This window comes from Cololabis saira, chromosome 1 (genome assembly GCF_033807715.1).
Source record: "Cololabis saira isolate AMF1-May2022 chromosome 1, fColSai1.1, whole genome shotgun sequence".
Taxonomy (NCBI): domain Eukaryota; kingdom Metazoa; phylum Chordata; class Actinopteri; order Beloniformes; family Belonidae; genus Cololabis; species Cololabis saira.
The window spans coordinates 8,829,617-8,844,237 of record NC_084587.1 but is presented as its reverse complement, the minus strand read 5'-3'; the positions used below and the strand labels follow the sequence as shown (position 1 = coordinate 8,844,237).

At 46.2% G+C, this 14,621-nt stretch overlaps 1 protein-coding gene across 1 annotated transcript in view; it reads left to right on the top strand.

Annotated features, from left to right (window-relative positions):
- The first annotated feature begins 3,815 nt into the window (after window positions 1-3,815).
- The window catches only part of LOC133450677 (polyunsaturated fatty acid lipoxygenase ALOX15B-like), a 31,904-nt gene continuing 21,098 nt past the window's right edge, over window positions 3,816-14,621 (top strand). Inside the window, exons 1-9 of the mRNA XM_061729487.1 lie at window positions 3,816-3,976; window positions 4,198-4,396; window positions 4,855-4,933; window positions 5,582-5,704; window positions 5,785-5,888; window positions 6,140-6,285; window positions 6,398-6,538; window positions 13,901-13,987; window positions 14,070-14,239. Coding sequence (XP_061585471.1) covers window positions 3,830-3,976; window positions 4,198-4,396; window positions 4,855-4,933; window positions 5,582-5,704; window positions 5,785-5,888; window positions 6,140-6,285; window positions 6,398-6,538; window positions 13,901-13,987; window positions 14,070-14,239 — 1,196 coding nt within the window. The 5' untranslated portion in view covers window positions 3,816-3,829. The remainder of the gene's footprint in view (window positions 3,977-4,197; window positions 4,397-4,854; window positions 4,934-5,581; window positions 5,705-5,784; window positions 5,889-6,139; window positions 6,286-6,397; window positions 6,539-13,900; window positions 13,988-14,069; window positions 14,240-14,621) is intronic.

The following is a 14,621-nucleotide window of genomic DNA, read 5'->3' as shown; positions in this document are numbered from 1 at the left end:
TTTACTCTAGGTTGGGGTTCATTAGTATGATGATGTGCCACTGAGGCAGTTGATATTCTACATGTCATGGCTATTTATGTATAGCTCCAACCTTGACACTACTTATTATATAAAACCTATATTCTCTTCTATTAAAGTAGTACCACCACAAATACAGCAGTAAAGTTACTGTATATTCCAACCTTAGACATCACAGTAGGTCCCATATGTGGACTTCTTTGGTGGGTCAACACCTCCACAGTTGAGTCCTGGCCTGAAAATGTCCATGTGACATTAGGGTAATGGTTTTAGTGGCTATTATTCTTATATTGGAGTGCATTTTGTCTTAAATCAGCCAAAAACATAGTATTGTGTCGCCCAGTCCGGCCCTGGTCAGTGCTATTATTTGTAATATATTATATTATTTGTAATCAGCACAAATTATCTGTCCCCTTATGATAAAATCCACCATCCCCCCCCGATTTTTTTTTTTTTTTTACAACTCGAGTACTGGCTGCAGTTCTGTTTAAAGCCGGGCAGACACTGTGCGATTGTCGGCTCGTTTTGAACCGATTTTCCTCTCATGCGACTATTTTTTGGATCGGGCCAGATTTCGACCCAATCGTTGGTCGTGCCTCGTGCAGTATACGTGGGGTAACGACGAGAGCGTAACACCTCACGACGAGCTCCCGATCACAAATCGTGTGCTCGCTAGAAAATCCTTCGAAATCCTGGCCCCTCCTCGTGAAGGAATCGCACAGTTGAAGCAACTACAACCCGATTGGACTCATCCTTTCGCAGAGAGCATGCGCAATCTCTGATGTCACTTCAAAAACTATTATTTGTAGTTTAAAGCAGAGGTTTTCAACTGGTTTTGTCCCAGGGACCACCATTATAACCAAGAAGCAACTTGTTTTATTGTGCACCTTGATTTTAAATAAAAGTATGGGCTTATATAGGCTATTTATTAGCATAAGTGTATATTTTTATTTGCACCCTTTGCTATAAAAAAAAAACAAAAAACAGTCAATGAAAAATGAACAATAGGAAGCCAAGAGGGCTTATAATATAACAGTTCACTCTCACTCATTTTACATCATTTGGATGGGTAAATTATTCACAAAAATGAATGAATAAATTGAGTTTAAATAAATATATATTTTTTAGATTATTGTTTTCCATTTACAATTTCACGGACCACCTGCAATACCTCCACGGACCACCAGAGGGCCGCGGACCACCGGTTGACAAACCCTGGTACAAATCATGTTTTAATAGCAGAGAAAAAGACGTCTGCCCAGCCAATTCCTTGTCCAATCACGACGTTGTCTAATCTTTTTTCATTTATCGCCATACAGAATGGCACAAATTGCTAAAGGCTGATTTATGGTTCCGCATTACACCAACGCAGAGCCTATGGCGTAGGGTACGCGTCCATTTAACGCGGAACCGTAATTCAGGCAGCGCGTTTGCTTTTGCGGGTCGCATCAGAGCATCGTGTCGTACAGTGAGACTCAGCCGGTGTTCTGCCAATTTCTGCTATCTGCCGAGAAATGCTACTTTTTGGTTCTGTGCATGCGCACAGTCGATTTTCAAAGTTTGCATCATTTCTTGCACGATGTAAAATGGATAATATGGGATGTTGAGTATTTGATCCTTCAAAATACACTACCCATGACATGAATGCATTACACTTTGTGAACATTATACGATACAGAGAAAAAAAACAACAGTTCTATGGCTTTATTTGATATTCATTCAGTCATTAGCCTTTATTTAACCAGGCAGGTCATTAAGAACACATTCTTATTTACAATGACGGCCTGGCAAGCGACAAGGACCACTTGGGGGTGAAAGGAAGTGGTTTAGGGAGTAAAACACAGTAAAATTGTAGCTCTACAAAGGTAGAAAACCGTTAGGTAGCATTTTTTGGCGAAGCAGCAGAAATTGGCAGAACACCGGCTCTCGGTGCTTCGCGTGGCCGCGCGCTCCCGATTGGATCGTGGATGAGAGCTCAATAATATGATAATATAATAAAATAAAATAATTGCAAAGCGGCTGTGAAATATGGTGGTCTCAAAATCAGAATTGGTTTGTTTCACCCGGCTCTGCCCCCTTGCTCCGCCAGATCACACCGCGTCTTTGGATGTAATGATCTTAAATCCCCCAAAACTCAGTCATGCTCATTAAATACAGTCCAACACACATTAAACACACATTAAACACCACAATACTTACGTGAGTACAGCTTCAGATCCGATGTCTCCGACTCAAAAAATTCATTATAAATCGCGAGTCCGTAATCGAAGATTAATTCATATTCTGAAAAAAGTGAGTGACAAACTTTTCCAAATATGATATGTAATAAACATCACAGATACAATAGGGTCCTCGCACCTTCAGTGCTCGGGCCCTAATAAGAATAATAAACACCACAGATACAATAGGCTCCTCGCACCTTCAGTGCTTGGGCCCCAAAAATAAGGTCTGCGCGCCTGTAACGTCTTTGCATACCCCTCAAAAAGTAGGTAGTTGCACCCCTGTATGTTTGTATGTGTGGTGATTAGTGGATTCACTTGTCATGTAGAGTGAACTGTCCAATGAGCACTGTTGAATCACAAAGCCCTCCCACCCTTTGCCACTGCTGAGCGCGAGCTGAGCGAGTCAGTAGTAGTGTTGTCAGCTCTGCATTTCTGTCGCTATAATTAGCAACTTTTCAGACCCCCTAGCGACTCTTGTTCAAAAAAGCGACTAGCGACAATTCAAGCGACTTTATCTGGTGTCATTGGAAACTTTTGGAGACTCTGACATGAAAGCACATATCATTGTTACTCTTCTCAATGATCAGCGGACTCTGCCGTGGCCTCTGCCCCGTCCTAAAGCTCAGTCAGCTCAGTCCCCAGGCAGCAGTCCCTCCCAGCGGGAACATGTTAACCCCTCGGCGTCCAGGGTGCAAATGAATCGCGCATGTGCCAAAGTGCCGCTCGCAGATATGGGTGGGATGTTAATGTAAAATTATCTTTATCTAAAGTAAATAAATCACTGCATTCAAATAAATAACTACCGTACATTTGACTCACAGACCCTCAGTGGTTCAGACAGTGCTTAGTCCTGCTGTTCATTCATTGCTCGCTTGCCTCGCCTTCGGAGTTTCAGTCACGTCAGCGATCTCTATTTGCCCTAGCTCCAACGACATTCACCTACCTTTCCCACCTGCGGACTATTCATCATTCATCTCAGTCTAATTTGTACTTTTTGTCTGTCATCTGTGTGTTGTGTGTTGTGCTATGTGTCAGCAAGACAGCTAGGTAGCGGCTACCTGTTGTTGGCCAGCCCATTGGGGTTATAATTACATAAACCTAGTCACATAAGCACTATATAGTGAGGGAGAGATGTATAGGTGGCTCATAAAGAAGCTGATAATAAGATTGCAGAGAAGAAGAGAAGATAATAAGGGCACACCCTGTAACCTAACCTGCACATCTCATTGTTCATCTCATGTTCTAAGTTCTACCTTTGTGTCGTTACCTCCTCTATCACCTTAGAAAAAAACAAAACAAAACAAAAAAATGTTATCGCCTGCATGTTCATATGTTCAGTTATGGATGTAATTGAGAGAGGAGAAAACAAAACGTGTTTTAAGGTACAGTAGGCCTATGCTGGATTTTGACCTAGTTGAGCATTGCAACTTTTTTTTTTTTGCCCCCCCAGGTAAGACTAATGCCCACCCACACCTTGGATCCTGGTAACACCACTGACTTGAAAGATGCTGGATCATTGTCCAGATGTTGATGGTTGTTGCTGTTTTTGTTGACAGCTGTCTTCCAGTCTGGATCCTTCTTTCGTGAAAATGCCAGTGGAATATCACGTGACCATTCAGCTGTCAGATGAGACTGGGGCAGACACGATCAACCGGGTCTATGTGACCCTGGTGGGAGAAAAGGGGGAGAGTGAAAGCCAGTATATCAACGAGGGCATGTCATTCTTCTCGAAAACTGTAAGTCTACGTACATTTTAAAGACAACTTTGTTACCTTTGTCTAGTCACGATTAAAGCAACGCTGCAACTTGTGACCACAGAGATGTCTAAGCCAGTTCATGTAACATCATTAGGTTTAGTTCCTCTTTGTAGTGATAACATTGTTTAACTGATGCTGGTGATCAAATATTCCTAAGCTTCATCTGTACATGTTCTCAAAGTTATTTCTTATTATTGTAGGAGTACAGTGGTGCCATATCCTGCCCTAACGACCTTGGGAAAATTTTGCTGATTAAGCTTGATATAAGGTCTATGATCTTCAATGATGTGTGGTATCCTACTTTAGCGGTGGTGGAATCTCCCATCGGAAATAAGTTCCGCATTCCCATCTACCAGTGGATCACTGAGGATAAAGAGCTTTCCTTCAGAGAAGGAACAGGTTTGGAGATCCTCAACACGTTTGATGAAGATGAACAGTTTCTGTTTAGTAAACCTCTAGTTAGTGTTAGTGTCATCCCCCCTCAACTCGAGTACTGCCAGTGACCCATTGTGTCTGTGTCTCTCCTTTCTCTGTTCTTTATTATCTCTGTCTGTTTTTTCTTTTCCTGCTCTGCCCAACTGGTCTTCATCAGAAGGGCCCCCCCTTATGATCCAGGTCCCACTCAATTTCTTCCTCCCAAACGGGGAGTTTTTCTTGCCATGTTTATGTTATCTTTATGTAATAATTTGTTTGGGGGTTATGTTCTGGTCTCTGGAAAGATCCTAGAGACAACTTCTGTAATAGACGCCACATACATAAATTGAATTGAATTGAACAGTAATGATAGATACTGCTGCAATCAGGAGGTGATGAGGAGGCTGAAGCAAACCCCAACATCTTGTTTTTTCTCTCTTTAGCTGCTTTGTGGTCTCAGGACAGTGAGGAACTCAGAAAGATTCGGGACCAGGAGATTGAGAAGCGAAGGAAAATCTACTGGTAAGACCTCAGTGCTTCTACGAGGACAGCTCTGTGTTTCCTAAAACTAAAACCTGTTTCCATATTTGTGTTTTCGTAACTGTACTGGACATTGATGTTGCGCCCCCTGATGTTCAGTGTAGGGAAATACATCTGAGAACAGAGAAACTTCGCTGTTTTCCATCAACCCGGTTTGTGAAATATTAACAACAACTATGGAAAAAGACTAAATCAGTGACTCTGAGAGAAATGAGTGAAGACCTGAGGCTGCCAGATGTAAAACTCTAAAATAAATTAGTATTGTAGTGAAACGTTGAACACTTTAACATAAGATTAATGAAGTCGACGTCCTGTCTTCCTACATTCCTCCTCTTGAGAGTTTCACATTAAACATCTATTATTATCTCTATACTTCACTTATTTTTAACATAGCATCAATCATCAAACCGTTCAAAGAATGTATATTTTAGGTTTTAGAAGATAATGTTGATGTTCAGCTCCAAACAAACGTATGTAGAAACGAGGTGGAAGATCTAAAAACCTCCATCCCTGTTTGAATAAAAGCTCAAAATATCGCATCGTGAATCAATCGCATCGGCTCAGCATCTATACAAACATACAGAACCCTGCAGACTGTCGGTTAAAACTGCACTTCTCTGGTTTTCTTAGCTGGGGTCAAGATGAGGAAGGAATTCCTTACGGGATGAAGGCTGATGGCCCCCTTTCGCTGCCTTATGATGACCAATTCTCCCCGGGCAGGAATATAGAAGCAATAGTCACACTAAGCAAAGCGTAAGAAACTCCTATACAACTGCACACTTGTGAACATTTTTGAATTAAAGTAATCAAATCACTGACTTCTTCTTTTATAGAATAACAGAGCTGAAACTGAAAAAATGGGCCTTGTGCAAGGATGAGTGGACTTCTATCAGAGATATCGGATCCCTGCATGAGCAGAACTTGACTCCTGTTTCTGGTACTTTTCCATTAATGTGACTGTGTCTTGTACTGTGATAGGATTTTTGATATATTACTAAATACCGTGTTGTCTTTTTGTACCTGGAGCCGCATTGAAATGACGGGTCCATCTTGCTGATCAAACTTAGGGACAGTGTATGCTGAAGTGTTTGGAGGTTTTACTCTCTGAATTACATCCATGTTTGTGACGCTGAGATTTTGTTGGTCCAAATATAAAAGCAGAAGAGTAAAATCAAGTTCTTTCTTCAGATTATGTCTATGACCACTGGACGGATGATGACTTCTTTGGCTACCAGTTTCTAAATGGTATCAACCCCAGGCTGATCCAACGTTGTAAAGTCTTGCCTGAAAACTTTCCTGTGGACAGCGGTGTGGTGCTCCAGGAGGAGATGGATGTACGTAGAAACTGAGGCTAATGAGACTGACACTGTCCATGTTGAACCCCTCACAGGTTCATGTCTGCCTCTGCATCGAGTCATGTGTTATTCTTCCTGAAATTCCCAACAGAAGGGACACATTTTCCTGTGTGACTACAAGATTTTGGACGGAGTGGAAACAAACACCATCAATGAGAAGAAGCAGTACTTGGCGGCTCCTCTTGTTCTGCTCCGCTTAGTTGATAAAAAAATGAAGCCCATCGCCATTCAGGTGAGACAACAGCTCAAATATGACTGAAACTTGAGTTTTGTTATCTGGACGCTTCCTGCAACAGGAAAATCTAAGACATGAGTAGCGGTGCTTATAGGTGGTAGCTGTGAATGTTTGGAATTTCATTCTGCCTCAACGGTGTCAGGAAGGTTGTAGTGACGACCCAGATGCAGGAGAGCAGGAGGCAGGAGTTCTCAAAAGCTGTGATTTATTAACTTAAACAAAAATCAAAAAAGCTGCTGAGCAGGATCCAAAAAACAGAACATGAACATGGATCAAAAAACTATGAAAATCTGACGAGGAGTACATGGAGGGAGGAAACAGTACGGACCAGCAGGGAGCAGGGGAAAGACAAGCATTAACGAGACACAAGTGCAGACGATCAGGGCAGATGGGGAACAGGAAGGTCAGACAAGAACTCAAACACAAGGACATGGGCTTTAAAGGTATTGTGACATAATTTTTAACATGCTTTTAAAACTATTAAAAGTCTTGGCCAACATCCCTCAAATGTGTCTAAAAGGGTGTAACAAGAAAAACTTCACTCCAGTACTCCATGCCTGGCTTGGAGATGACGGTGTTTTTTGCGCCGTGAAAAATGCGTCCCCGCTCCTCCTCCCAACCTCCTCCAACCCAACTGCTACATGCTTCTGCCGTCTCCACACACACGCGCGCACACCGAACCACAAACACCCACACACACAGCCCAGACAGCGCGACTACAGCCCGGGGATGAAGTCCGTGACCAGAGGACCGCAGCTCCCCGCAAGCCATACGCTCACAGCGGCGTCGGAGAGTTAAGCCGGGAGCGACAGGCGAAGCATGCACGGAAAAGCAGCAGGGCGAAGCAGTCCACCGCAAACAATCATAAAAATAAAGGCATGCAAGCAGCAGTGTCCCCTTATCTTAAGTCCAGTCAGTGGCCGCGGGTCTTCTTAGCAGTTGTCCTCCGGTGATGAGAACAGAAGAGGCTCTAAACATCTCCATGTTAAGCCTGATTTATGGTTCTGCGTTAAATCGACGCAGAGCCTACGCCGTAGGGTTCAGCGTACGGTGCGTGTCGCTGCGTAACCCTACGCCGTAGGCTCTGCGTCGGTGTAACGCGGAACCATAAATCAGCCTTTATGGTGCGCTGGAGAGGAGAGGAGGCAGGGAGCTGGGTGGAGGGGGCGGTGATTTAGCGGGGCGTGACGTCACGTTCCGCCACCAAACCACATGCGCCGTTTTTGTATAGTTATGCGGAAAATCCCAGAAAGCACACAATACACTGAATGTTAAAGGTTTGTTGTTTTTTGGGTGTAATTGATGTCAAGACACCCAACAAAACACAAAAAATCAAGAAAAATGTGTTTTTCATGTCACAATACCTTTAAAATAAAATGGGAAATGTCAAACCCTGACAAACGGTGTAAAACAGCTCCATCTCTGGGCATGTCGCAGCACTACAAGCCAAAAGTGGAGAAATTAGATCAAGCCTGAAAGAAGATAAAACGAATGTGGGGAGCAGGCCAGCTGACAGTGTTGCTTGGGCCCGGGACAAAATAATCTAAGATGGGCCCCCCTGCGCCCGGATCTCTCCTTCTCCCTCTTCCTCTCTGCTCTTCCTCTGCTCTCCTCTGCACCTCCTCTCTCTCTCCTGTTCCTCTCCTCTCCTCTTCCTATCCTGTTCCTCTCCTCTCTCTCTGCATATGACATGTGACAGGCATTGACAATAATGGTTAACATGAACAAACTATGCACACTGGTTAGTGCCAAATACACTCTTCATGTGTATTGGAATTCTGACACTAGCAGGAAATAAATGAATATTTACCATTGTATTTTAGACTACTGCTGTTGTGACATGTTTAGATTTCCTTTTTTTTTTTTTTTTTTTTTTTTTTAAATAACCACAAACAAAGGTACCCGCCCCCACGAAAGTGGCCCTCCAAGACCAGAGGGGCGCCCCGCCGTGGACCCAGGCATCCCATTCATTCATCCATTCACCTATCCGATACCTATGCTAATAATAATATGATATACTATACATAATAATAATAGTAATAATATTGTGGGGCCGGGGGTGCCCGGCCCCACCCCCCCCCGGGGCCACCCCGGCGGACACCCCAAAGGTCACAGAGTCCCCACAGACACAGAGGCACGCGGCCCCCGCCCAGCGACGGAGGACCAAGGTAGCAATGCAACCCGAGCGCAGACTGCCACCCCCCACCCAGGCAGGGCCGGGCATACATCTCTGACGTTCATAACAAATCAAACTGTTTGAAAATCTGTTGAGAATTGAGCAAGTTATGGTTGTTTTGCAGTACAGGCACCATTAAACACAATTTTAAAGTGAGCGAGCTCTCCTGTGGCAAGATGGCCGCCGTTTGACGACGTCTCAGCAGCGCGGACGAGTCATCTAGCCTTAATATATGTCTATGGGCGGCGCAAGAGACGGACCTGCCGCGGTGTTTGTGCCTGCGCCCAAATTGAACATTTAGATTTTAGACCATACGATTTTTTTTTGTTTTGTTTTGTTTTTTCAGATCCGGGGCTTTTGGAAAAACATTCAGGACTTGAGCCCAAGTAGCCACCCCCTAGATCCGCCTCTGGTTGGCTGCGCTGTTTCTTACCATGCTCGACGCTTACTTTATTAATTCCAGCTTCACCGTCACCACCTTTTTTTAAATATTTGTGTAGAGAATCTCTGAGGCCTCTATTTTCTTCTTCTCTTCTTCTCTTTTCTCTTCTTTTCTGAGCACCGGACTTGTGCTGACAACATCAAATTTTGATCAGCGGCCAAACCATGTGTTGGGGTGGGGGACAATTAGGAAGAAAACAAATAACAAGCTTTTATGTATCAAATACTACATTTTTTCCACAAATAGGCATATTTTGAAACATTTTGAAAAATGATTCCATAATTTAATGAGGGCCCAGTCCTGCATGAACTCGACAGTCACCTGCTGCGCACTCACCTGCTGGCTGACGTTTTTGCAGTGTCACTGAAGCGCAACCTTCCCATGGTGCATCCTGTGTACAAGGTACCTACAGTTGACGAAACATGATGTTCTGATTCTTTCTCTGTAACCCATACAAGGACACAAGAAGCACACAAACACAACACGTAGACAACTATTGGCATTCCAGTCTGGTTGTTCTAGCAATGTTTGAATGACCTTCTTGTCTTTGTCTGGGACTGTGTCCCAAGAAAAAGTTCAGTCTGGGACTCGTTCTGAAGGAGGTGTGTAAATGCTCACCTCTGTTGTCATTTGCCCTAGAGGTCCTGGATCTTAGAGGTTCTTTTTGTCATGACAGCAAACTGCTGCATCTCTCTTACCTGAGCTTCCATGACTTTTTCACAGATCTTCATTGTGTGGATCATCATCTTTATCACTTGGTAACTGCTACAGCTCTGAACATCAGCGTTGTTCCTGAAAATCAGCACTAGTACACTTTTCCTCCATCCTCACTCATTCTTTCACTCCTCAAGATGTTGTTGGACAGTTTAGTGAAATACTCCTGTCCCATCTCTCCCAGACCTTCAAACCTCCACCAGTATGTCCTCTGTGACAACCAAGTTTCTGTTCCTCCTCCTCTTTGAAGTTGCTCCAACTTCAACCTCAGGGGACTGTCTCAAGGTCAATCAGTATAGTATTTTAATGACCCAGAAAGTTGAGAAAATGTTGAGAAATGGCCAGTAATTTGCCAAAAGGTATTTAGGTCTATTTCTGATATTAGCATTTCATTTTGTTGTCATATTGATAAAGAAGCATGAAAATAAACACAGAGGGTCATTTAAACTTTGATAAAACATGAAGACTTCCGAGGGTTTCTTAGGACTTTTTTCTCAGTACTGTTTTGTAACATACATCAACTAGTGATGCAACCTGGACACATCATCAGTGATGTTACCTGGGGTCATTGAGTGTTTCGGGTCATTTCAACGTCATACACTCTCTTCCAGGCGACCCAGCCGGGGGTGATCAATCCCCCAGCTTGTGTCCAGGTAGCGCTACCCTACCCACGGATCTCCTCTCCTGATCCACAGCCAACGTGAGGCAACCTCTGCTGCCTCTGTGGCCTCCTTGATGGCCCTTCTCTTACTGGCCCCGGTGATGCCCAGCATACTGTAGGCCCTGCAGAGGGACTGGCCTGCGAACCCTCTGCATCCCACCTCAATGGGCTCACATCTTGCTCGCCACCCGTTGAGCCGACACTCCTCTACCAGAGCCTGGTATTTAGCCCTCTTCCTCTCATTGGCCTCCTCGATGCGGTCTTCCCAAGGGACCGTTAGCTCCAGGAGCACGACCTGCTTGGAAGTTGCTGAGGTCAGCACCACATCTGGCCTTAGTGATGTTATGGCCACGTTGTCCGGGAACTTTAATTGTTTCCCCAAATCAACCTTCAGCTCCCAGTCTTGTGCCATTGATAGCAGGCCAGAGGAGGAGGTCCTGGCAACAGCTGGTGGTTCTTCTCCAGCTCTGATGAAGGAGATGGCCTTCTTCTCTGGGCGGAGGCGCTTGCAGTGGGCAATTCCGCTGCAGATGGTGTTTGCTATAGCCTTCAAGACCTGGTCATGACGCCAGCGGTAGCGCCCCTCGCTCAGGCCTCTCGGACAGCAGCTCAATATGTGCTCCAGGGTCCCTCTCTTCTGGCACAGAGCGCAAGCTGGTGACTCCACCTTCCCCCAACAGAACAGGTTAGACGGGCTTGGCAGCACGTCATAGACGGCCTGGATCAGGAATTTTAGGCGCTGGGGCTCGGCTCTCCACAGCTCAGTCCAAGTGACTTTGCGCTCTGCTGCCTGCTCCCACCGCGTCCAGGCTCCCTGCTGCCGCATTCCAACCATCGTGCTGGCTCGCTCTTCTTCCACTGCTGCCCGCACCTCTTCCTGGAGCAATGCTCTCCTGTCCTTCCCCTCTGCCTTGTCGTAGCGAGGTGTTGTACTGCTACCCAGGCCTGCCCTTCCCCGAGCCACTGTCCCAACCAGAGCCCTATGCCGCAGCCGTGATTCAGCAACATCCACGGCCTCTGCTGCCTTCCATTTCTGCCCCGTTCTGACTTCAATCCCAGCTTGAGAGACTTTTGGGTCAGATGATTCTCTGTATTGCAGCACCTCCCTAGTACGGCTCACCTTGAATTCTTCATTCAGGCTGCTGATGGGGAGCTTCAGCATGTTGCTTTTCCCATACAGGGCGATGCTGCTCAGGCTCCGGGGTAAGCCCAGCCACTTCCGCAGGAACCTGCTGACTCTCCTTTCAAATCCCTCAACAGTGGAGATCGGGACCTCGTACACCAAGAGGGGCCAGAGGATCCTTGGGAGGATGCCATGTTGGTGCACCCAGGCCTTGAACTTGCCTGGTAGACCTGACTTGTCCACGGTGGCTAGCCAAGCCTCCAGCTCCTGGTTGGTCGCATGGATGGCTGCCTTGTCCTTCAAGCTGCAATGAAACACCTTCCCCAGGCTCTTCACTGGTTTGTCGGTGATGGATGGTATCTGGATGCTGCCAAGTGAGAAGTGGAACTTATTGGTGACCTTTCCTTTCTTCAGCACGAGGGATCTGGATTTTGCAGGCTTGAAGGTCATGCGGGCCCAGCTGGTTAGTTCCTCCAGGCCCTTCAGGATCCACCTCCCCCCTGGGACGTTCGGTGTCGTCACAGTCAGGTCGTCCATGAAGGCCCTGATGGGCGGCTGCCTGATGCCGGACTTGGTGAGAGGCCCTCTACACTGAACCTCAGCAGACTTCGCCAGCATGTTCCTGGCAAGTGCGAAGAGGATTACTGAAATTGTGCACCCAGTGATGATTCCCTTCTCCAGCTTATGCCAGTCCGATGTTGAGGAACCCGCTGAGACCCTCAGACTGAACCTGCTGTAATAGTCCAGAATGAGGTCTCTGAACTTGACGGGGACATGATGCCGGCGTAATGCCTCTTCAACAAGCTTGTGAGGTATGGACCCGTAGGCGTTTGCGAGGTCCAGCCACAGTACGACTAGGTCGCCCTTGTTCTCTCTGGCTTCCCTAATCAGCTGGGTGACAACTCCATTATGCTCCAGACACCCTGTTATCTTTGGGATCCCTCCTTTCTGGACTGAAGTGTCGATGTAGTCGTTCCTCAGGAGGTAGTCTGTCAGACGCCTGGCAACAATGCTGAAGAATAGCTTGCCTTCAACACTGAGCAGGGAGATGGTTCTGAACTGATCGATGTTTTTAGACTCTTCCTCCTTCGGAATCCATACACCTTCTGCAAAGCGCCACTGGTCAGCAACCTTTCCCCTCCTCCAGATCACCTTCAAGATGCTCCAGAGCCTGTGGAGTAACTTTGGGCAGTTCTTGTATACCTTGTACGGTACCCCGCTCGGTCCTGGGGCTGAGCTTGATCTTGCCTTCTTGACCACTTCCTGGATCTCCTTCCAGCTGGGCTCCCTCCCATCGAAGTCCAGTGTTGGTGCAGGTGGGTCAATCAGGGAATGGCAGTAGCCCAGCTCTTGCTCCCTGGAAGCATCCTGATAGGTTGCATCTAGGTGACGGTCAATCTCTGCTTTGGAACAGTTAAGTTGGCCACTACGCTTCTGCCCCAGCAGCTGTTTTGTAAACCCGAATGGATTCGCTAGAAAGGCAGTGCGTTTCCTGGCTCTTTCCTTCCTCCTTCTCCTATGCCACTCGGCCCTCCTCAAGGTCATGAGCTTCTTACGCAGTATGTTTCGCAATTCAGACAGAGGTCCCCTCTCCTCCTCTCTTGCCTCCTTAAACCGCCGCGTCAGGACCTTCAACTCCTGTCTGAGCTGGTGGATCTTGTTTGCCCTGTTGCTCTTGGTATACGGGAGTTTCGTCACTTTCTTCTCCTCCAGGCCGAATCTCTCAGCTGCTAGGCTGATGATGATGGTGGTCATGGTTGTGAGACGTCGATCGACTCCACCCTTAGCTGTTGCTTCCAAGATGGAATTGGTGTCCTCATCAAACTGGCGCCACTCCTGCTCCTTGTTAGCTTGGGGCCATCTAACCCGACGATGTTCTGGTGGTCTGTGTGGGTTTGGGGCTTGTGTCACCTGGAGGTTCTGGGCACTATGGTTTGGCTCTAGGCCTGGCTCCTCCTGCGTCTCACCAGGGGGATCCCCTGCGCGCTGTGACACCTGCACCTTCTGCACACATCCCATCTTGGTCTGGTGGATCTTCAGGCCACGCGGGTTTTTGCACACTTTGCCACAAAAGCATTCTGTACTCGTTGTCATGTTTCCATTGCGTAAGGTCGTCATTCTTTGGTCTGTCCGAGTGGGATCCTCATCCTCCCCCCCTCTCGGGGATCCCTGGGGGTATTCTGTAAAAGTAACACGTCCTAAACAGTTAGAGAAAATAATGAGATGTTTCTTCTCTCTTTCAGCTTCTCATTCAACACTTTCGCTACACTTTGTTCATCAACAATTCAGCTCGACAGTCTCTCACATCTAAAGATGGAGCCTTCACCAAGGTATCAAAGCACAACTCTGATTCCAACAGTGTTTCCCTTTCCAATGTCATGTAAAGCGTCTAAAGGAGATTGAACTGTCCAGTTTGCAGCTTCTGGTGGAGAAGGCATGTGGACCATCTTGAGGAAATCCCTCGAAACACTGACGTACAAGTCCCTCTGCATAAAAGATGATATCAAGTATCGTGGGCTGGAGGCTGTGCCAAACTTCTACTACAAGGAGGATGGAGAGAAGCTCTGGGACATCATCCACAGGTCCTATACACAGTTTCTACTCAGAAACACGTTAATCCATAAGGACCAATGGTGATAAAGGGGTCACACTGCTACTAAATGCACTGCAAAGATTGTACACAGTCCACTTGGTCTGTGTTAGGTAACCCAAGTAGAAATGGGTCTGGGTTCTTACAGTATGTGTTAATTTACTTCAGATTATCAGTACAAAGCCCATTCCCAACAGAAGTCTTCTTTAGACACTCTACAGACTTAACAGCTTCAGTATAAATGCAATTAGATACAATCCAGTTCTGTGCGGCTTCCACTCAATCCCTAATCCTGAGCATTTGGGGGCAGAACTACATCCACAATCCCCAGGAAATCTTCTTAACTTTTCCATTTTTAAGTCTGACAGATGAAA